Genomic DNA, 21,894 nt, shown 5'->3' with positions numbered 1-21,894 from the left:
TGAAAATCATAAAAAGTGTGACGTGTGAAATATAAAAATGTGACTTATATAATATAGATATACATTGATAATTTACAACTGGTTAAAAAGAGCATCTAGGGATGTGCCTCTCATGACAAATGTGATAAATATCCCATCAGAAATATCAAGCTTTACAAGTTTTCTGAGCACTGCACAGATCAAGCCATGCATATTTTGAAAGAGACAGTGGACATAACTGTTCTTTGTATGCTTGTGTGATGAGTCACAGTGTATGTTTTTGTCCATGACAAAGATTATTATGATTGAAGGCCTCAAGAAAAATGATACTTAAAGTTGATATGCAAGAACACACACACAGTGATCAATAAATGACCTTCAACAGAATTCACTCTAAGAAAGGATGACCCATCTCTTTAAGGCGTCATGGTTCCCATGGTTACATAGGCAAGCAAACACACCAGCATCAGTTCTCCAAGGTGAATGATGCCATCAACGAGTCATCTTTTGTGACTCTCCGGAACATCAGAGAAAAATCATCATAACCAGTGTGTGTAGCTTGCCATTTAAACTATCAAAATATCAAAATTTAAAGGACTTAACACCACAGCTCTGAAGGTCAATCAGTTCTGGATGCAAGACTATTTGGTGGGGATAGACTTATGATTCATGTACTTAACTCATTGAAGACTAGCCCTGCGTATACTTGGGCAGGTGCCTATTGACCGATTCGGGTTCGTTGAGGGCAGCAGACATTTTATGGCACTGGGCGCAGCCATGAGCTCAAATTGCGGTGTCTCAGCCGACCCCCCCTGCTCTCCCCCACCCCCGGGCAACATGTTTATCGCGCACTTGTAACAAAGGTTCGCGCACTGAGCAAGCATTCGCGCGCTCAGTACGAGACGCCCATTGGCTAAAGCAACCATGCATCAGTTTTTCATTCTGCGCGCGTGCTAATGTAGGGAGAGGGGTGGGGAGTGGGAAGGGGGGGTCGGCTGAGACACCGCGTAATGGCGCTGCCCATGCCAAAAATACACATAGCGCGTCACAGAATCGGTCAATAAAGGGAAATGCGTGTTACAGCAAAATCAGCTCATCCCTCATGAGTTAATGACATCTCTTTGTTTTAAGTGGTCAGTACAGGATGATGTATCAAATATCAAGCAAAATATAAAAACTGGGCAGTCCAACCACACACACAAAAAGAGCCTTTTGTTGCACATACCTTGTCATAATATAGATGTTAAAGGTAGGGGATACCTTTTACAGACCTCCCAAAATGCAGCAAAACATTAAACATGAACCTCAGGGGACTTGTTTAGGCCACTGCTGAGAAATTTGGAAGTCAACAGTTATCTACAATTTGAATAATGCACAGAACTCAACTACAGTTGAACCTCTCGTATCCGGACAAGTCGGGACCGGGGCTCATCCGGATAAGGGATTTGGCCGGATACGGGAGACTCAATGCTTTATACATGTACATATACATACACATGTACTGATGTAGCCCATTGTAGTACGACATGTAGTAATGTGTATACTGCAACCTTTTCATTGTTACATTTGGGGATGTTTCAGGATGTTGAAATGTCTGAAGGTAAGCAATTTGGAAGGAAATTTGATGCAATGTATGTTAATCATATTGGAAGTAATATGTAATTCATGTGTGTTTGGGTAGGAGTTCTCAAGGAGTTGGGAATCCCCCTTTCTTCCCGTAATTATTTAAAAAAAATCACGGCGAGATTGCGTCCGGATAATAGAGAGATCCGGATAAAGGGAGGCCGGATAATAGAGGTTCAACTGTACTCGGTAGTTCTGTGTGTCAGCCACACTTAAGCCTTTTTGTTGCAGTCTTCTGTATTTTTTTTTAATCTATAAACACAAATCTAAAAGTATAAGAGCTGATGTAATAACATATAGAGTGTGTGGCAAGAATGTTTATATAGAAATGTTTGTAAGTTTTGATGAACTTTCTTCACAAAATATACATGATGGACACACATGCAGTGCATGGGTCTGCAAAGGTAGCCTAGTAATGTACAGGAATTTACGGTGAGCCCCAAAAAGAATTCAATTCAAAATCTAACGGTCAATAAAAATGTACTAAATGTTACCTTCCACTTTCAATACTTATGGGAGTTTCTAAAATGATACTCTCTTCAACATACCACTGTATTTATACAACTCTTCATTTAAGGCATGCAAATGGGATTCCCTACCTTTAAGTTGGAGCAAGTCAAATTGAATAATCTTTAGAACAACAAGACTTATTCTTATACAGCTGTATAAAGAAGAATTGATTCAAAACTAAGAGCTACATGTAACACTACTTTTTGCTGGTTTGTTTGTTTGTAAGCAGCATAGCAAAGAAGGGATCTTTACCGTTGAGCAGAAACAACCACAGCCTGGACAGCACTTGTGTTCCAACATCTTTAACCTGAAGAACAAAGGGGAGAGGGGAGACATTTAAAGAGTAAAAAAAAAAAAATCTGGCACCCATCTGGCAAAGGCAGAAAATCATCATGCACATACTGTTTACATCAGTGACTAATGTGAATAAAAGTTTGTTTCCCCTTTGCATACTGGCAGTCATTCTATTTATAAAACGATGGTGTATTTCCATTTCCTCGTAAGTTTCCATCTTGAAATGACAGCTAAATGCTGGAAGAAAATTTGTCAAGAGTCTTAGACAAAATAGTGGTCTTGCCAAACTTACTAACAGTTTGCAATTATTGAATGACACTGGCAAAGACTTTCTCTTACAAGCCTTTTTAACAACATCTTTATTTAAATCTTCTCATTGTTTGCCAATGGTATCTAGACTGGATTTGAAGACATAATGATGTAAGACAACAGAAAGATGATACCAACTTTGTTCAAGATACTATATTATCTTACCCTTAAAAAAAAAAAGGAAAAAAAAAAACTTGAAATCCACACAATGAGAAAAATCCATGAATAACAGCGATGGATCCAGTGCCGGCTGATCAAAGTGTGATAGCAATTTTTACATAAGTAATCTAAATTCAATCAACAGTTAAATGTCATCACAAGACTGAGACAAGTGAAAATAAGCATAACTCCATTTGCATATGTCAGTATGCACTCATCATGGGATGTCTGCTGGCACAGGCAATGTTTGATGAGCATTCGAATGCAGTCAAAATATGCATACTGTTAAGTAGAAATCTTTGCAGTGTGGAAACCTTCGCACATTTCGTGCGACCAGAAAACAGCGCAAAAATAAAGGCACACAAATATTCACGCTCATCATGGTTCCACTGATTAATATCATGATTCCGTGGAATCAAACACGCAAAATGCATCTCATCCTTCAGTGCGCAAAAAAGAAATTACTCACGCAAAATGATTCTCTTTTACAGTAATCCTAGACTATATTTAAACTCCCTTTGCAGATGCTGACAAGTACGTCTTGGTGGTTACCTGTGGTCTGGGCAGAGGGCTCTATAAGGTATGCGAGTAGATGGTCTCAGCACAGTCATGGACTCAACCTTGTTTCCACAAACAGCAATCTGTTAAAAAAAAAAGGAACAAAAGCACTGTCTTTATGATGGAAGATGACTGCTTGTGACAAAACGAAACATTTCAACCAATAAGCACTGCTGTTACTGACATTTTTCATTTCACAATATGACCTTTATCTGACCCTTAAAAATGATGATGATGACTATTAATGATGCTAGTCTGTCACTAGGCAACACAAATGTTTATCTAAGTTGCTTTTAGTGTTTGTATAATATATGTAATTTGTCACTTCATTCACTTTTTTCTTCTTCTGAGCATTAAAAATGCACACACATAAACAAATGATGACATAAATGGTATCCCGGAGTACCAAATAGAAATCAGCCATTTTGTTGAATTATTTATTTTTTAAAAAGGTTGTACCCTGGGTTGCCAAAAAGTGGAAATTATTTTGGTGCTGGAGCTAGCACGCGCTAGCCACTGCACTGCACTGCGTACTGCACTGCACTGCGCACTGCACTGAAGTACGCGCTAATGCTAGCACAACGTGCCACGCATGCATGGTATAACATGCAGTGGCATGGGAATGACTATGTACACGCACACACAGTGCATGCATTTCCCTGCGCCTGTCCTCGAGTGGACGTGAGGTGGCGCTACATAACGTGGTACCCTGGGGTAACGCGTGATGTATCAAATGAAAACACAAACACACATGCACTCCCTTTGTCTTTCTTTGATCTTCTCCTTCTCTCTGCTGTCTATGTCTTTAAAGGGGATGGTTAGTAACTGATCAGTGGGAATCAGTGGGAATGCTGGAGGATGATTGTTCTAATCCTTGTGGGATTCATTTAAGAGTACATTATATATCTATTGTTGTGTGAAAATTATTTGCTTCAGAATGGTCTCATATTCAAGTAATGTGCAGTTCAATGTTTCCAGGTTAGCGTGCCTGGTCAGTGACGGGGCATTAATCTGCACATTACTTGAATATGAGACCATTCTGAAGCAAATAATTTTCACACAACAATAGATATATAATGTACTCTTAAATGAATCCCACAAGAATTGGAACAATCATCCCTCAGCATTCCCACTGATTCCCACTGATCGGTTACTAGCCATCCCCTTTAATTATTAACATTAGCCGATATGAATAAAAGAGAAAAGTCAGTGAGTGCATTAAAGATACAGCTATAAAGTGCACTGGAGACAGTTTGACAAAACAAGTTTGTGAAGAGCAATAAGGTTTCCATGGTTACAAAGCAGCAGATAAAACACACCAGCTTCAGTTCTCCAAGGTGATAGATGCCATCATCGATTCAACTTCTGTGAATCTCTGGGAGATCAGAGAAAGCTTTCATCATGACTGGGTTTTATTCAGAAAAGCTGCATATTTTCATTATTTAGTACTTTTTAATATCAACTAGTCTTCTATAACTTCTGTTAAAAGTTTGCATACAGTATATCGAGTACAAAACACTCTACATCTTTAGTAGTTCGTCATGAAGGTTAAGAAGAATACAGCATCTGAAAATGGTCGTTTTAGGGCAGGATTTTTCATCATTCCATTGCTGTCAATGTTTTAATCTATTACAGGGTGTGTGTTTTTTTTTTTAAACCTCTTTTCAGAATTCATGAGTCTGACACATTACAATCATAACTACAATGCCAGTCGACCACTGATCTTTCCTCACAAAATTGGCAATGCAGAATAGTTGCAAACCAAGAACGTATAGAAAACAGAAAAAGACAGTGATGGTCTCTTTCTGTTCCGGCTCTGAGAATGCATACCTTTCATTACAACAAGACTGCCAACAATTGGAAACAAAATCAAGGAGTTTCAAAGCAAACAATCAGGTGGATGTGTAAATACACAAAGATAATATCCAAATCAGGGAGGATTTTAAACTCTGCATTGAGTAAACAAAGAAAATTTGAAGCTCTTGTGGAGCATCCTGAATGCGACTTGGCACTCCTGCTACGCAAGCGACGGTTCAGACAAGAGTCACGGTAAAGAGACTGTGTTGCTGAAACAGAGAACGGTGCGGATGCTTGACTTACGTTTCCTTTGACAACCTCCAGGGCCTCACAAGTTGTGGCAACAACAGTGGCTGGTCGTTCTTGTTCCATTTTACAACAGCATAGTGGTGGCTCAAGCTGCACAAAGACACAGTAAACATTATTTTATTACTATTATTATTATTTATCATTATTATTATTATTATCATTATTATTATTATTATTATTATTATCATTATTATTATTATCATTATTATTATTATCATTATCATTATTATTATTATCATTATTATTATCATTATTATTATTATTATTATTATCATTATCATTATTATTATTATCATTATTATTATTATTATCATTATTATTATTGTCATTATTATTATTATCATTATTATTATTATTATTATTATTATTATTATTATTATTATTATCATCATCATCATTATTATTATTATCATTATTATTATTATTATTATTATTATTATTATTATTATTATTATTATTATTATTATTATTATTATTGTTGTTGTTGTTGTTGTTAGTTTATGCAATAAATTGATAACAATATATTATTGGTGATATTTATGAAGATGATCATCATAATCATCACTGATACCATACACTGCCAACAGCACTGCTGCTGCAACAACTGCTTTACAACTAGTACATTTACTATTCGGCTGTAAGATAGAACAAAACAATGTATGTTGAAAATTTAGGAAAATTGACTTAAGTCACATATCTCAATTTGTAATAATGTAAACTAACTCTAAAACAAATCTGAATTGATATCAGAACTTAAATCCTGTTATTGACATACTTGTATGATGCCCCCTCCCAGGTGGAAATTTTAGAATTTTGTTGGCAAAACAATTAAGTTGTGCAATATGTTGTTTTACTATCCACATGTATACACAATAATAGGCTGCACAGCCTCACACAGTAACATGCACAGAGACATGTATGTGCACCATTGATCGGGACTTACACTGTTTTGCCATAGCAATACCTGGGTTGGGGTCAAGCGGTATAGACAACATATGTTTTGATTTATACAAATTGTTCCAACAAAAGGGGTCTGGTGAAATCAATCTGCATTTAATATATCACTGACACTGTTGGTCCATCGAGGGGAAAGTATGAAATATTTAACAAAAATACAAAACGAGCTGTATGTTTGCAAAACTTTAGACTCGATTTACTAGAAACGAGGTGACATGAAGATACGTTGTTTTGTCATCTCAAGGTCCCACTACTATTATTACTACTATTACTGCTGCTAGCATTATAAACCATCACAGCTGATAGGTAACAACATAAACATAGCAACAACATGACAATAATAAAACATGTCTAAAACACACACAATCATTTTTTGAGTCACTTTAAATGCTGTTGATCAACTTGGTAAGATAGAAGGATATACTGTGGAAGGGGGTTTTCCCCTTTCCTACCCCTCGTTTTGGATTGTCTCCTGCAGCATCAGGCAAGGTAAGTGGCACAGGAGCTTGCTTGTCTGGAAAGAGATAACAAAAGAACAAAAAAAGAACAAATGAAAATGATTCATGCAAGGCTTACAGTACTGTAGCCTGGTTAGTCCTGTGCAAAAGTGGTGTAGATCCTAGAATCTGACAAGTAACATGTTAAAGTGACGTATGCGTGTAAAGAGAACCTACATCTAAGAAAGCCTTTGCAGCAGATGTAACAAGTGTGAATGGATGCCAAATCATTGAATTAGAGAATGCTCTGCAGACAAAGTTCATTTGTGAGACAAAATAGTAAAACAAGTGAAGGAGAATAAGGAACATTCCATTCAGCTTTGGTCTGGAAAAATGTAGAAGGCTGGATGTTTCCTTTATAAATAAAGAGGAAAATGCACGAAAAGCTTGTATTGTAGTTTCCCATTTTTTTTTTTTTTTTTTTTAGAATAAAGACTGATAAAGTACAATTTTAAAATTCAACATTGAAACGAAAATGTTTCTTTCATGATTAAATGGAGACACTTTGTTGACATAAAACATTTATATCCGGCTTCCTGAATTATCTCTAAATACACCTATGATAGTCATTTGACAAGCTCTTAGGGTCAAATATGGTTTTGCAGGCAACTCCCAATCATAACAGTCATCAGGACCAGCAGGGTTTTTTTTTTCTTGTATCAAAATTTCGTTGTAACCGAAAGGAATTCTGCACCATAGACTTTATTGATAAGAACTTTGGGACCTGAATTTTTAATTCATAGTAGCAGAATTTTGTTACTACTGTGTTCGTTGTAGCAGGAGCACTCTGTATAGTGAATAATGCTTTCTTCCTCTCTGTTACATCTTTATTCTAAAACAAGACTCACTCTTTAAGGCATAACTATGGTCGGATGATGATTCATGGCTGGCGTGGGTGGAGGAACTGTTGCTTCGGCGAACCTTTTTCCTAGGAAATCTTGCATCGCCGCTGCACTCAGACTGACGATCCGTTGAATCTGCATACAAAACCTGACTTTCGGTAAAGTTGTATACTACTACCCAGCAACTACTTTATCACCTGGTGGAACAGTGGATGTTTAACATTAACTTTTTCTGGCATCCAACTCAGCAAATCCTCTCAGATACAGGATGATTTTGTCTAAAGCCACATAGGCCCTCTCAAAACTTTAAAGGAACATGATGGCAGAAAATCTCACACTGGGACTTCAGGAGTTTGCAAGTGATATCCTTGAACAGCAGTCACTTTAATATGGAACCATTAAAATAATAACACATTTATGACAGTAAAAGAACAAAATCACTCACCTCTCTGAATACCAAGGTAATGATCCGTTTTGAATGTCACATGAAACACTATGCACTCATCTCATATGTATCTAATGTCTACCCAGTATTTGCTTGCTTGCTTGGTACTCTACTGACAACTTTGTGGATTTAAGATATACATGTACATGTATGTATGTATGTATGTATACATTTGATCTCTTGTTCAGCATTAATGCCATGACTGACTGGGCTAAAAATCCTGTAAAAGATTACACATAGCATCAATCAAGTCATCTACCACAAGTTAAATGCAACAAGATTGCATAAAATAGGACTGAATTCCGATTATCATTTATACTTTGCCACACATGAAATGCAGATTGTCACAGAAACAACATAAAATATTCCGTACAAGGAAATCTTTCACTTACCAGAGTCAGATATATTTTTATTGTGTCTCTTCCGCTTGGAGTGCTGGCCAAAGTGGGTTGGCTTCCGATGCCTGGTGCTACGTTTCACTGGCATGCCTTTGGGGATGGCTGTTCTGTCTGGAATCACAGAGCCAGCATTGCCAACGGGAAAGTCGGCAACAGGAGTGGAGGCACCTGACTGAATTGTCTGCGACTCTGCCACTGCACCTACGACCGGCTCAGCTGCAGCTTGCTGCACAGATGGTTCCTGATCCAACTGCTCACGGACAGATTGGTCGAAGGGAGAGTCCTTCGAGGCTTGGGCGCCAGAAGGGTCCAAGGGCTTCATCAAGGTGTTGGACGGTATTGGTTTCCTGGACCTTCCAGTGGCAAGTTGCTCAACATCTACTGCTGATGATTCCTCAAGAGTTCTCTTTGATGCAGCATTTGAAGAGGAGGCCAAACCTTGAGCTATTTCAGCCACAGGTGTTGCTGCTGTTGGAAGTGATACTTCCAACCCACTTTTCTGGTCATTGTTTGTCCTCAATCTATTCTGTTTCTTTTCGGTAGTGAGCATGCTACTCATCTCTTTGTTCATGGCTTGATCTGATGCCATGGACGAACCAGATGTACTGCTAGCTGAGTCCAAACTACCATCTGGTTTATTGCTATCATCGGTGGAACTGCTGACACCACCCTGTGACTGCGTGTCCTCACCAGGGAGGGGTGCCATCTCAAAGGCATCGTCACTTTCTGCCTGGTCAGAGGTCTCCACAGCCATCTCCACATATTCTTCAATGCTGTCTTCATCGTCATCGCTGTCGGCACTGCCCCCTCTGGCCTTCTTGGCTGGGAAGGACTTCCTCGCCTTCATGACCCTGCCAGGGCTGAGCTTCTCTGCACTTCCCGGAAGGGCTTGGTCATTGGCACTCTTGGTCTCCACCTGGAGAGGCTCACTACACTGAGCATCTGGCTCTTGTGACAGCTCCCCACCTGCAACTACCTGCTTGGATGCATTTTCTTCCCCCTTGGGTGTCTCAGATTTATCTCCTGTTGCCTTGACTGTCTCCCCGCCCCGATCCTCCTCGTTTTCCGTCTCCTCCGCAGAGCTGCCTCCCTCGGAATCCTTGGTCAACTTGGATGTGGCCCTTCTGCCCGAGCGACGACGCTGGCTGAGTTCACTGTCGCTGTCGCTGCCTTTCTGCTCGCTCGACTTCGCTGGAGGAAGGGCAGGTCCTGGTTTTGGAGGAGCATCTCCATTGTCCCTGCCAGCTTCGGTCGACTTGGAAGAGTCAGTGGATTTTGCTGCCTTGGAGAGATCGGTCGCCTGGACAGTCTTGGAGAGGTCAGTAGGTATGGCACTCTGGGAGAGATCCGTTGGCTTTGCGACCTTGGACAGGTCACTTGGCTTGGGGGTGTTTGAGCCTGCATTTGGCTTGGACTGGTCAGCTCCTTGCTTGACCACCTTCACCGCATCACTTGGTTTGGATGTCTTTGCCACTTCATTGGGTTTGGTGACAACTTCGCCCTTTACAAATGAATCAAAAAGATACAATAAGATATTTACTTTAGAGTAAAAAAATAAGCTTAAATTAAGTGTGTTCGTTCATTTCTCTTTCAATCCTACTCTATGTCAGCACTGAATCCCTTGGCCAACAAAGAAAGGGTATCAAGGCACATTCTGTCATCAAATGTTTGTGAGTTTTAATGACCATGCAATGACTATCTAAATAGGGAGCCATCATAAAAAAATTCAATCTAATTCTTGATGAATGATTCACTCAGTATTTTTCAAGTACAATCTATCAAATGGGAAAGACAGGTTCATGATTTTTTTATTTATTTATTTATTTATTCTTGATGTAAAAAAGATTAAAAACTTTTAAAACCAACAACTGTCTTTTTCTGAAAATTGAAATAAAACTTTTACTGTTCTTTACTGGAAAGTGAAGACAAAGAATCAATTTTCAAATTCATTAAATTCTTCTGTCGAGGTGTATTTTTATTGCAACAATTGCCCTACATCGAAGTAAAATAGGCACTAAATTGATCAGTGTTCTAGTAGTAGCCATGATAAAAATCATGGGTGTACGCACTCAAGCAGGATTCGAACCTACGACCTCCTGATCTCCGGACAGGCATCACAGGCGTCAAACACTGATCTATTCAGTGCTTAATTACATCGATGTAGGGCAATTTGTCAGTCAGTTGCAATAAAGAATCAATTTGTCAAGAATATTTTAATTTTATACTGAATTCGTTTTTTGTATTGTTAATTTGCACAAAAAAGAGCGGTAGACCGGTGCTGGTATCTGCCCCTCACAAGAGCCTATGAGAGTGAATAAAGTAGCAACTTTTACTCCTCACCCATTTCAAAAATTGTAATGGAACAACCACTTGTCTTTACCAGTTCTTGATCTTAAAGGGTGTGCACAGTTCTGGTTGAGGTGAGGATTTAGCTGAAAACGTTTTGCGAGATATTCAGAAACCACTCAATGAGATGTCAAAGAGCATGCAGTTCTAAGGGGTATCAAAAGTTTATTCGATGAAAATCGGTTTTGAAATGGCCGAGATATCCAAAAACAAGGTGAAACAAAGAGATTCTTATAAAGTTGTGGCATGTCGTCTTTTATTATTAGCACTTTTTGGGATATCTCAGCCATTTGAAAACCAATTTTCATCAAATATAAGTTGAATCCTTAAAATCGCATGCTCTTTCATATTTCATAAGAGGCTTTTCATTATCTCACTTAGGAATGTTCAAAACATGAATCCCCACCTCAACCAGTACTGTACAGTCCCTTTAACCATAAATATGATGTGCAGAAGTATCAATTAAAATCAATGATGGTTGACATGAGCAAATACACAATTTGTGAAAACAGAGGAAAGATCTAAATTTATGACAGATTTCCAACCTGGCATGAATACTCATAATAAAATACATAAATGCACACACAAACAAGCATACACAGACACAGACACACACACACACACACAGACACACACACACACAACTCTCAGCATTTGCTTGACAAATTTTTTCCTTGCGGAGAGGTGAATAGGAATGGGCACAGGATGAAAACAAATGCAACCATTCGTTTATGATCAAAATGCTCATCTCAACTATAATATATGATCCAAGTGTGGGTGGGAGTCTCATGTCCAAAAAGCTAAAGCAAAACAAACAGTGAAAGTCAGTGGAGTTTCAAAGAAACTGAGCTCATGAGATTTTTCCCCCTTTTTAATAATTGTGATGATAGTAGTGTACAGAATGTATGGGGAATACAGAGGCAACTTCCAGCGAAAACACTTAAGTGTTTCTGTGAAGTACATCAAGAAGTTTCAGTCTCTATCTCTTTCATGGATTAAATGGAGCTATTCAGTGAGCTCTTTGAACGACTCCTGGTTCTCAAAGATCAACGTACAGCTGTACTACAAACTATTGCTAAATTTGCTCAAACTCACTATTTTTTTTTCTTTTTAAATAAAGAAAAAAAAAGTTCTTTTGCAAACAAACTCCTTCTTTGCCATTGGAGCCTCCACCCTTGAGCCTAAGGCAGGGGTCTGTCATTACCACTGTCACTTAAACAATATGTGTACTCTCTTTCATGAAAGCAGAGATGAAATGTAAATAAAGAAGAAACAAAAATGCATGTGGCACAAAGCTCACAATGCATATATGACACAGGATAAGAACGACCATAACTGATGCAAGTCTGTAGCCAATGTCAGAGCATGCATTCACATATTTCACCACTGCGACTCTCCTCTTCAATGACTTAATACGCTGTGACTTATCACCACAAAGGCTTGATAACATTGTTAAACATTGATTTCCTGATATTTGATATTTGCAAATCCTCTACACCCTAAATTTCTCACTGATAATATGTCCCACTGTTGATCACTTGCAAATAAACTGTCACAGAATCAGTGTGAAAGACACCATTTGTAACAAGTTAAGATGATCATGGGCTTTGAAATGGAAGCCACTATTCAACACTGGGAGAATGATTAAAAACAATGGTTGAATTATCACATTTGATGCGTACATAATATGTGTACAGTTCCATTGTATCACAAAACAGACCATACAAAAAATTTGGCAAAAAAAAAACCCCACAAGTTTTCTCAATGAACCGTCATGGTGATGGCTTAATCTATAAGCAATTTGTAATAAAACTATATTGCATATTTTGTAAATAATACTTCACATTGATTATACTGATTAACATTTTCATGTTGGTTATTTTCATGGAACCCTAACTCACATTTTAGAAAGTTTTGAAGAACTAAAGCTGAGGTTTTTTCTTTTTTTCATCTGCAAGAGTTTGCAAGGAGCTTAAGCTATCATCATGTGTGTGAGAGATCAGGCATTTACACAAATTTGCATGTAACTGCAGGGGAAGTCATAACCAGAGATCAATGATTGTATGTTTCGGGGAACTTGATAGTTTTGAATTTCAAACATCCTTAAAGAATACAATTTTTACAGAGATAGTTAAGATATCACACTCTCGAGATCTGTATTTATTCAAAGTTTTTCGTTTCAAAGCAAGCAGACTTTGAAATTGGGCAGGAAATGGTTGAGCTACCAAATTGCAGGTTTTTAAACAAACCTCTGGTGCCTGTATATATATATAGTTATATATATATATATATATATATATATATATATATATATATATATACACAATTGCATTGTACCATGACATTTTTTTTTTCTCATGCACATGCACTACATCTAGATCACATTCAATTTCAAGCACCGTTTGGTAATTGTAGGTCAATCCTGAGAATGATTGATTTTCAATTTCAGAACCAGTGATGGAAGACCCGAGTAACTTCAAACTTTTTGCAGAGGGGAAAAACAAACCCTGTTTTCCCACCTTGGACTACAACATGAAGTAGGACTACAACATGAAGTAGGCCTACATTTGTGCTACAGGAGGCAATACTTTTTGAAATAGGTAATTTTGTAAATAACACTTTAATATTGTGAAAATCTGCAATTAAAAAAAACACTGTTAAATGTACAACAGTACCACTTAAGGCAGCAAAAGTTGTTTCTCCACCCATATGGTGATGGATAACAAATATTGAATGTATGGTAATTTACACCATGTCTCATATCTGCTTTCCACGTAATACGAGCCTGATATACAGTACATCATACATTTTGAGAGTCTACCAACATTCATAAAGTCAACAAAATGCCAAAATGATGCATCCTTGAACACATATGTGCAATGTATCATCGCAAAGATAGGAAATAACTATTGCATCATGGAAGAAATGATACATTTTCTCATGGCAACACATATACATTATATACATATACACATACAATACATTTCACCACACCCGCAACAGTCCAAATTTGCTTAAGGAAAAAAAAAATGGCTGTAAATTATATGACATTTAGTATAACACTAAAGTTTATATGCATTTATTCTTTAGCACAAGAGATTCAGTTCATCTTTTCTAAGCAAATCCGGTAAAGAATTGAAACAGGGAGACATCAAACATTGCATCAGTACAGATCAAACTATCTCTTTTTTTTTCTCTCTCTCTCAGTATGATATCACATCTATAATGCTTTCACATCGTCATTTATGCTTGTTTTTTTTTTTTTTATTTCTTATGAACCAAATGAGTTTACTGTGTACTGGTCTGTAATACTTGTGACAGGGTAAATTTGTAAAAAGCAGGCCTCTGGGCTCTGCACATGACTATCCTGTTTGTTTGTTTTTTTAAAGTAAAACAATTAGCATATCAGAAATTGATAACTACACAATGTATGTGGCTGCACAAGGTGAAACACTCTTTTTTAAAGAAAATAAAATAAATATATAAATTGATAACTACACAATGTGCATTTTCATGGCTGCACATGGTGATACACTCTTTGAAAAAAAAAAGACTCAAATTGGGCTGCAACATGTGCAATGTGGAAATAATTATTCTGTATGGTCTTCAATTTACAGAGACAGGAGACGAAGAACACACTATAAATGCAAAATATCTTTAATTATTATCCATACAGAGGATTTTTAGAGCCCAAATAAAAGTGTTATTTTGTCGACGCACCTCATAACCTCCAACCCACTTAAAAAGTTTGTTGAACTCGACCAATATTTTTTGCCGAGGCGACCAATATTTAAAATATTGGACGGCAAGAGGGGGATTCCCCAAAGTTTTTATAAACTGCACGGTGATTGGTTGAGATATATACGAGATGACCTGAAATAAGAAGTAAAAACATCTGTGATTGGTCAATCACGAATTAACTAGAATATCGTTTCTTCTAAAATTCTGTGTTTATGCAAACAAATGTCATATATCAATTAGTTGAAATTGTTTTTCACACAATTTTTCAAAATATCAATTTCATAACAGGAAGTTAAATATAGGTTTGATGAAAACAAGTTGCATTTTTTTTTTCTGCATGCAGGCGCAAGGCGACGATTGATCTGCAGCTCTGCATGCTCAGCGCTACTGCTAGATAGCCCGCGCGCGATATAAAGTAGCCGGCCGCCGCCGCTGCGCTTGCATTTGCATGCGCGATATGCATATTACAGTTACTGTACATGTACGTACGTACGTGTGTACAAGTACGTTATATACAGCACAGTAGGACTAGTTGTGGTAGTAGTAGCCTAATTCGATCTTTCACGATCTACGGTAGATGTGACGTGGATTGTTTCTCAGATCTCGGATACAAATACATCTAATTCTGGTTTAAATTAGCTAGATCTCGGTCTAACAGTAACAGGACGGCTACCTTGGATACATAGATCACTGTTTTATCAGAGACTGAAGTGGATTAACTTGCACTGAAGAGTGTACATGTACCATACCCCATGTCAGGATCACTACACAGTAGGAACAGCACTCGGAGTCGGAGACAGAAAGGGTAGGCCAAAGTGAAAACATTCTTTGCTAAAATCCTCTGTAGGATAATAATGATGATATTGAATGTCCTATTTTCGATTAATACAAGGAAATATTGGACTCGCTAAGAAAAATATTGGACTCGTCTTCGACTCGTCCAATATTTGTGCATAGCTCGTCCAATATTTCCTTGTATTAATCTCAAGGCCATCCAATATTATATAAGTGTTTTTTTTTAAGTCCATGAATTTCACAAGGCTACCAATATTTACAAAATTAAGAAATAGCAAAAATATTGCTTCCCATACCGCAAATGCGCTGAATATTGCATCCAGGGTAGGAAATCACCATTTTCCTGATAAGGGTAATACTTTATTTCTCTATCTGTCACTGTAATACTCAATCAAAATTTCAACCTCTTGTACAAGTGTCTACAATATGACCATATATGTGAAATATTATCCATGTGGAATATACGATACTATGCACAATACCTTGATATCTCATCATGCATCTGTTAAAGATGGGTTTACACAGAAAAAAAAATGAAAAAGACAAAAAAGAAGAAGAAAAGAAACTAAACCCTAAGACTAGCAATTCATGCTTTCAAATGGAGTGATCTGGAATGGTACATAGTAAAGAAAATAGGAAAGAACAAAACTTAGTGGTAACTTCTGCACCAGTACCGGACATGGGCTTTTCAGACGCTTACTTGGTATTCCCCAATGCTGTACAATGTATATCATCACACTCTATCCATACAATTACCTAAAACTTTAGGTCACTTTACGTGAACACAGTTGTATGTATGTTTTTGTTCTCGCAGATGGCCTAGAAAACTCATTGTTTCCTCCAAATATATACACCTATTCACAATAAATGTGAGTATATATTGGTTTCAGTATGTGGGTAGCACTGTACTAATCAGCGTAGCCACAAAAGCAGACAAGAGAATTTTACAAAATAGCATGGTATAAAAAGCTTTCAATAAATCATTCTACAAGTTGTTTTGTAAAAAATCTTTCTTTGACTAGGTTCGAAGTATCCATATTTATTTCATTGTCAATTTTAAGCAGCATTCTTCCCTGTTCAGTACACAAAATGTTTTCATTTCATGGCTTAAGGTTTAAGCATACTTTGTGCGGTGAGTATAAGAATATCATATGTGCCATTTCAAGTATACATAGTGACTAAGAAACTGTTTCCTAAAACCAAGGCCAATCCCCAAAACAAACAAAACACAGAAATATAGCTCCATTCGTACAGCACAGTCCTTTGAACTATGCATTGTGAATTGAGACATGAATCCATTATGGTTTGTAGTATATGAATCAATTCTGAGTAAACATACATTGTACATCTCCACAATATAATTAGGGAGAGAGATGTACGAAGGTGCACACTTGTTCAGAATCAGGTTTGGGTGTGTGAAACACAGACAAAATAAGCAGGATATCTTCTTTTCTTTTTTTTTCAAGCTGAAAATTGATAAATTTGCATAACTGATTTAGGACTACTTCTACATTATAAATTGCTGCTGATTTCCAGATAGAATGTGTTGAGATATTGTAGTTAAATGTTGCATACATGTAAAATATGCTTTTGTTAGTTGAAAAGAATGTATTTAGCAAATTAAAATGATTCTCTACATAATTGACAGGCAAAATGCAATACACTAAGTATTGCCGTGGTTAAGAATTGAAAAAGCAGTCTAATTTCCTGTACATAGAATGTTTCTTTTGATATAGTCCAAATACTGATGTATACATGCACTAGTGCAGCAAAATGTTATTTCTCATGATACATTGTAGGTTTGACTTTGCGTGGTTCAAATGCCTGCAGTTACTAAAACAAAATGTAAGCTAGTGCTACATACAGCTATATAGCTCATATACAGTGTACACTTGTACTGTCCGTTGTTACAAGCTACATGTAGGACCTACCACTGGCATAAAAATTGTGAAATTTGAGAAGATGAGTTACGGGTGTTTATTTTCTTTAAAGGGCAAACACACATACACACAGTTGAATGCCCCATATCCGAGGGTTGATTTATGAGATCCACAACCCCTAAAAAGTTCAACTAAACCTTATCATAAACATGAAGGAAAAAAATATTTCCTTTTTGCTTTTCATCCATTGACTTCCAATGGAATTTAAGCAACACTTAAAAAAATGAGCCTGCTCAATTTGACCTCTATTTTGCTTGAAGGCACCTTGTACGAATTGTACTTTGAAGTAACACTTCTGCATACTGAATGATAAAGTCATGAGTTAACATGCATAAATTTGCATACATACCACATATCGGTAAGCCTTTCCCCTAGTGCGCATACTGCAACTTCACCAACAACACAGCTGGCAAACAAGATTACTCTGGCAAGCAGCACCAGTCACACACCACTATGCAACATATGATAGCTGAGCTTGATCACATTCTACTACCACAAGCTGGACTTTACAGCCAAGTGCATGGAGCAAGTTCCATTCATGACGCTCCACATGAGACTACTAACTGGCCGGCCAGGGTATACAAAATTACTACCACCGATTCTACCTCTCTCTCTCTCTCTCTCTCTCTCTTTTTTCCTTCTTTCCTTATTGCCCCTCAAGCCTGGCGGGACTTCTTCACAAAAGCTTCTTCCACATGTATGGATCTACTCGCACAGTGTGTATCCACACACACAAACACACACAGATACAAACACACACACAAACACACAGGAAAAGAGCCCATACTGGGTTGTGCAGTGAAGTGTGTATGTGTGTCCCATTCAAGCACATTCTCTGTTGCTCTCTTCTCAGTGCACACACTCACACAGAGCACCATTCATAACATGGCTTTACTCTACTCTCTGTTGGTGAAGGAACGCTGGCTTCCCCTGCCTACTCAACCACCAAACAAAGGCACAGAGGAAGTTGCCAATTTGGAGATGTAATCACTACTCTGAGAAGGGTACAGGTTACTATCTGGACTTTCTTCACCAAATTTGCATTCAAGTGAAGCTCGCAGATGAGAAATTATGTAGTCACTGTATGTTGATACTCATGCACTATCAGCTCATATTCTATGCACACATGAGAAACTTCTAGATCTCCTAAAATACAAGGGTAACAGCATGGAGACCAAATTTGTTAGTACGTACACCATCCTTCCAACGGGAAGTCAATTGTCAAAACCATGGTAGATGTAATCAAATATGCAAAACATTCCATGACATATGATTAGGGATGTAACATTTCACAGTAATTATACCCTTATTCAATAGCATCTACTGAATTCTCCTTGTGTATTTCATATAAACATGATATCAATTCATATTATTTTACTACACTGGAGTGCACGGAGACATATAAACCAGCAATTTCCTTATCCAAGGACAGAAACATGTGTGGGTGAGAAAAAAGAAACCATTTCAAAAGGCATTTCAATGTCATCCTATCATGTAAGAGTTCAGTAGTAACAATTTAAACCAGTACCCTAAATCTACTTGCATTGGAGTGTACATGTATTATACAGATTAACTTCCTATGGACAGTGAACGTATATATATTTACATCTGTCCACCATTTTGCTTCTCAGTGATGTCACTGTGTGTGTGTTTTTCTAAATATCATGCACATTAAATCAAAATCTACTCTTACTTGGAGGCAGCATATTTTTGTTAAATATCTTAAAGTTATGAAATTTCACCTATATGTAAAAAATAAAAGTTAACCTCGTATTACAGTAATCATCAGTATCAAAATTACTACTTACACAGCAATAATAGTATTCATGGATCAAGTCTTATGAATGGACGTATGCATCTGGTCTACATAATAACCGCATCTGAAACGCACTTTGATGCTTTATGCAAAACATTCCTCGTAATTGGGAGCAGCAGTCACTTGCACATATCTTAAAAAAACAGACAAAGAACAAATACCGGTACTGTTATTACCTCTGCCATGGGTGGAGGTTATGTTTTCATTACCATTATTATTGGCCTGTTTGTTTGTTTGTTTGTTTGTATACATGCAAAATAACTTAGAAGTTGTACACAGATTTGGATGAAACTTGCAGGAAAGGTTGAGAATGAGACAAGGAACAGATTATAACATTTTGGTAGTGATCCTGAAATTTTAATGGATGTTATAAAGGATTTTTGATATTTTGGCAGGTAGGGTCAATGAACTTGGGAGTTCAAGCGGCGCAGTTTTTAGGTTTTCAAACACGCACTAAAGTGCATGCTCTAGTTTCTGCTAGGGCGAGGCACGCTGCCCAGCTGAGGGTTTTGTATGACGTAACAAAGGCTACTATATTGGGAAATCAGGTGATTTTTCAGCATGCATACATATGTGTGGAAATCACTGATCTCTATGGAAGAGCAAGTTCATCGGTGGAAAGTAGCCGCTTGGCTGAAGTCTGCACTATCAGAATGCTTCTCTAGTTTATCCAAGGAGGTATCTCATACCTCCTTGGTTTATCAATGTATAAATGGTCTTTTTCATGGACAGGAAACCTTTGAAATGGGAGACAGAGGGGACATGAGCTGCATTGACACGTGCAAATTAGCAGGATGATGATTGTGTTCAAAATCTTGATTTTGTATTAAGTGTTCACGCGGTTAGAAACATTGGGAAAACACTCATGCTCCAAACCTCTTGATTTTCTGTGACCATTCACATGGACAGAAATAGCCCACTTATTGCCAATCAATAAACCTATTGCTCTTGCACTGAACAATGATGTGGCACTTGTACATGCTGTTGTGTTGTGCCGTTTGAATTATGGGATATAAAATCCCAAGTTTGTTTGGTCCAGCATTCACATAGTCACCATGGGGCAAATTAGTGTACTAATTCTGAAATAAGCGCAAGATTTCTGTGGATTAGCATTGAGATGCTAATAGCACTAATTGGAGCGATTTTTGTGTCCGCACGTGCAAAAATCTCGAGATTGCACTCACCATGCAAATCTCGAGACTTATAGCCTGCTAATTTGCATACATGTGAATCCCATCATTGACTGCTGTTGAGGACAGTGTACACACGTGAAATGTTTCTATAAGAAAAACATTCGCTTTCTTTATTCCAAACATGATGACGTTTTGAGTAGGCATTTCATCATAACTGACTGCCTTTGGTCATGTGACAACCACCCTCGGCAAAGAGGGATCTTCTGCCCTCCTGCCTACACCACTGATCTCTATGACCCCATTTACAATGCAGGGCTGGGCCGAGCCCGGGCTGAGCCCCGGCTGAGCCCGGCCTCATTTGTGGCATTCCAGAGCTTGGCCAAATGCGCGGCCGATTTTGGTACCGCACTTGGCCTTTTGCGCGTTTATAGTGATAGGCTGGGCTCGGCCGCAGCCGAGCCTGGCCCTTTCACTCACTGTAAACGGGGTCTAAGTAAGAATCACAGAGATCAATCTCATCTTGCAGTTTGGGTACTATAGAGTATATGTATGTATACTGCACAATGGTAGCATAACCATGAGGCCTTTTCATGTAAACATGATGTTTCAAAATATTGCGCATTTTGGATTCAGGAAATTCTGGGCAATTAACTCGAACACAAAATAGTGTGCTAAATGATGTGAATTCAAAGTAATTGAAATATTTGAGCGAAAAGTTATCTTGAGGCAAACTGGGGGGAAATTTTGAAAAAATGGGATGATTATTTCGCAAGATTAACACATTATTTGATATTAAATGTGAATTGGCTGCACAAAATTAGCACACCTACCATGCGTGACCTGCTGTCGGAGGCAGCTCCTGAACTGCATTATTGATTGGGCACACATTTTTTGAAGGTCTGCCATACCTAAATAACTTGAGAAAAATTTGGGGTAAATTCTCAAGCGTGGATTTTCATAGAACTTGTGTGAAAACGGCTGCCGTTTACAGCACCAAAACCCTTTATGAGCAGGACATTGGAAGCGGCTCACAGTACACTGGAAGCGGCTCACAGTTCAGCAGTTGCTTGTCTTGTAGTTACAAAATATTATCGCAACTTATTCTTATTTGCTTTGTGAATGGTGAAAGAACCATCACTAGACCCTCGAAACCACAAAATGAATAATGCCTCCGGCACCCTTGGGGTGGAGGCACAAAAACATGCTATATTGTCAAACAAGTGACAGTTTGCGAAAATATGTCTTGTATTGCAAAAATTTCAGCTTGTACAGTATTCTAATTTATGCACCAGTGGTAGCAACAAATATCACTTCATAAAAACATGCAGATATCTAAAATCTCATAATTTTCTTATCAAATATCTGGTTTTAACCCATTGAGGAAGGGCTGATTCTGCTTCAACATGCATTTCTCACAGACACTTGCCCAAGTTTACTCGGGACTCG

At 37.8% G+C, this 21,894-nt stretch overlaps 1 protein-coding gene across 1 annotated transcript in view; it reads right to left on the bottom strand.

Moving 5' to 3' along the window:
- The window catches only part of LOC140240376 (histone-lysine N-methyltransferase EHMT2-like), a 75,908-nt gene extending 57,929 nt beyond the window's left edge, over nucleotides 1-17,979 (bottom strand). Inside the window, exons 1-7 of the mRNA XM_072320146.1 lie at nucleotides 17,849-17,979; nucleotides 8,672-10,178; nucleotides 7,841-7,969; nucleotides 6,948-7,009; nucleotides 5,533-5,628; nucleotides 3,427-3,515; nucleotides 2,365-2,419 (exon numbers count right to left, since the gene is read on the bottom strand). Coding sequence (XP_072176247.1) covers nucleotides 2,365-2,419; nucleotides 3,427-3,515; nucleotides 5,533-5,628; nucleotides 6,948-7,009; nucleotides 7,841-7,969; nucleotides 8,672-10,178; nucleotides 17,849-17,881 — 1,971 coding nt within the window. The 5' untranslated portion in view covers nucleotides 17,882-17,979. The remainder of the gene's footprint in view (nucleotides 1-2,364; nucleotides 2,420-3,426; nucleotides 3,516-5,532; nucleotides 5,629-6,947; nucleotides 7,010-7,840; nucleotides 7,970-8,671; nucleotides 10,179-17,848) is intronic.
- Between the last annotated feature and the right edge of the window lie 3,915 nt (nucleotides 17,980-21,894).

Source organism: Diadema setosum, chromosome 17 (assembly GCF_964275005.1).
Source record: "Diadema setosum chromosome 17, eeDiaSeto1, whole genome shotgun sequence".
NCBI classification, from domain to species: domain Eukaryota; kingdom Metazoa; phylum Echinodermata; class Echinoidea; order Diadematoida; family Diadematidae; genus Diadema; species Diadema setosum.
Note: the sequence above shows the minus strand (reverse complement) of the source record. Positions and strands in the feature narration are given on the sequence as shown.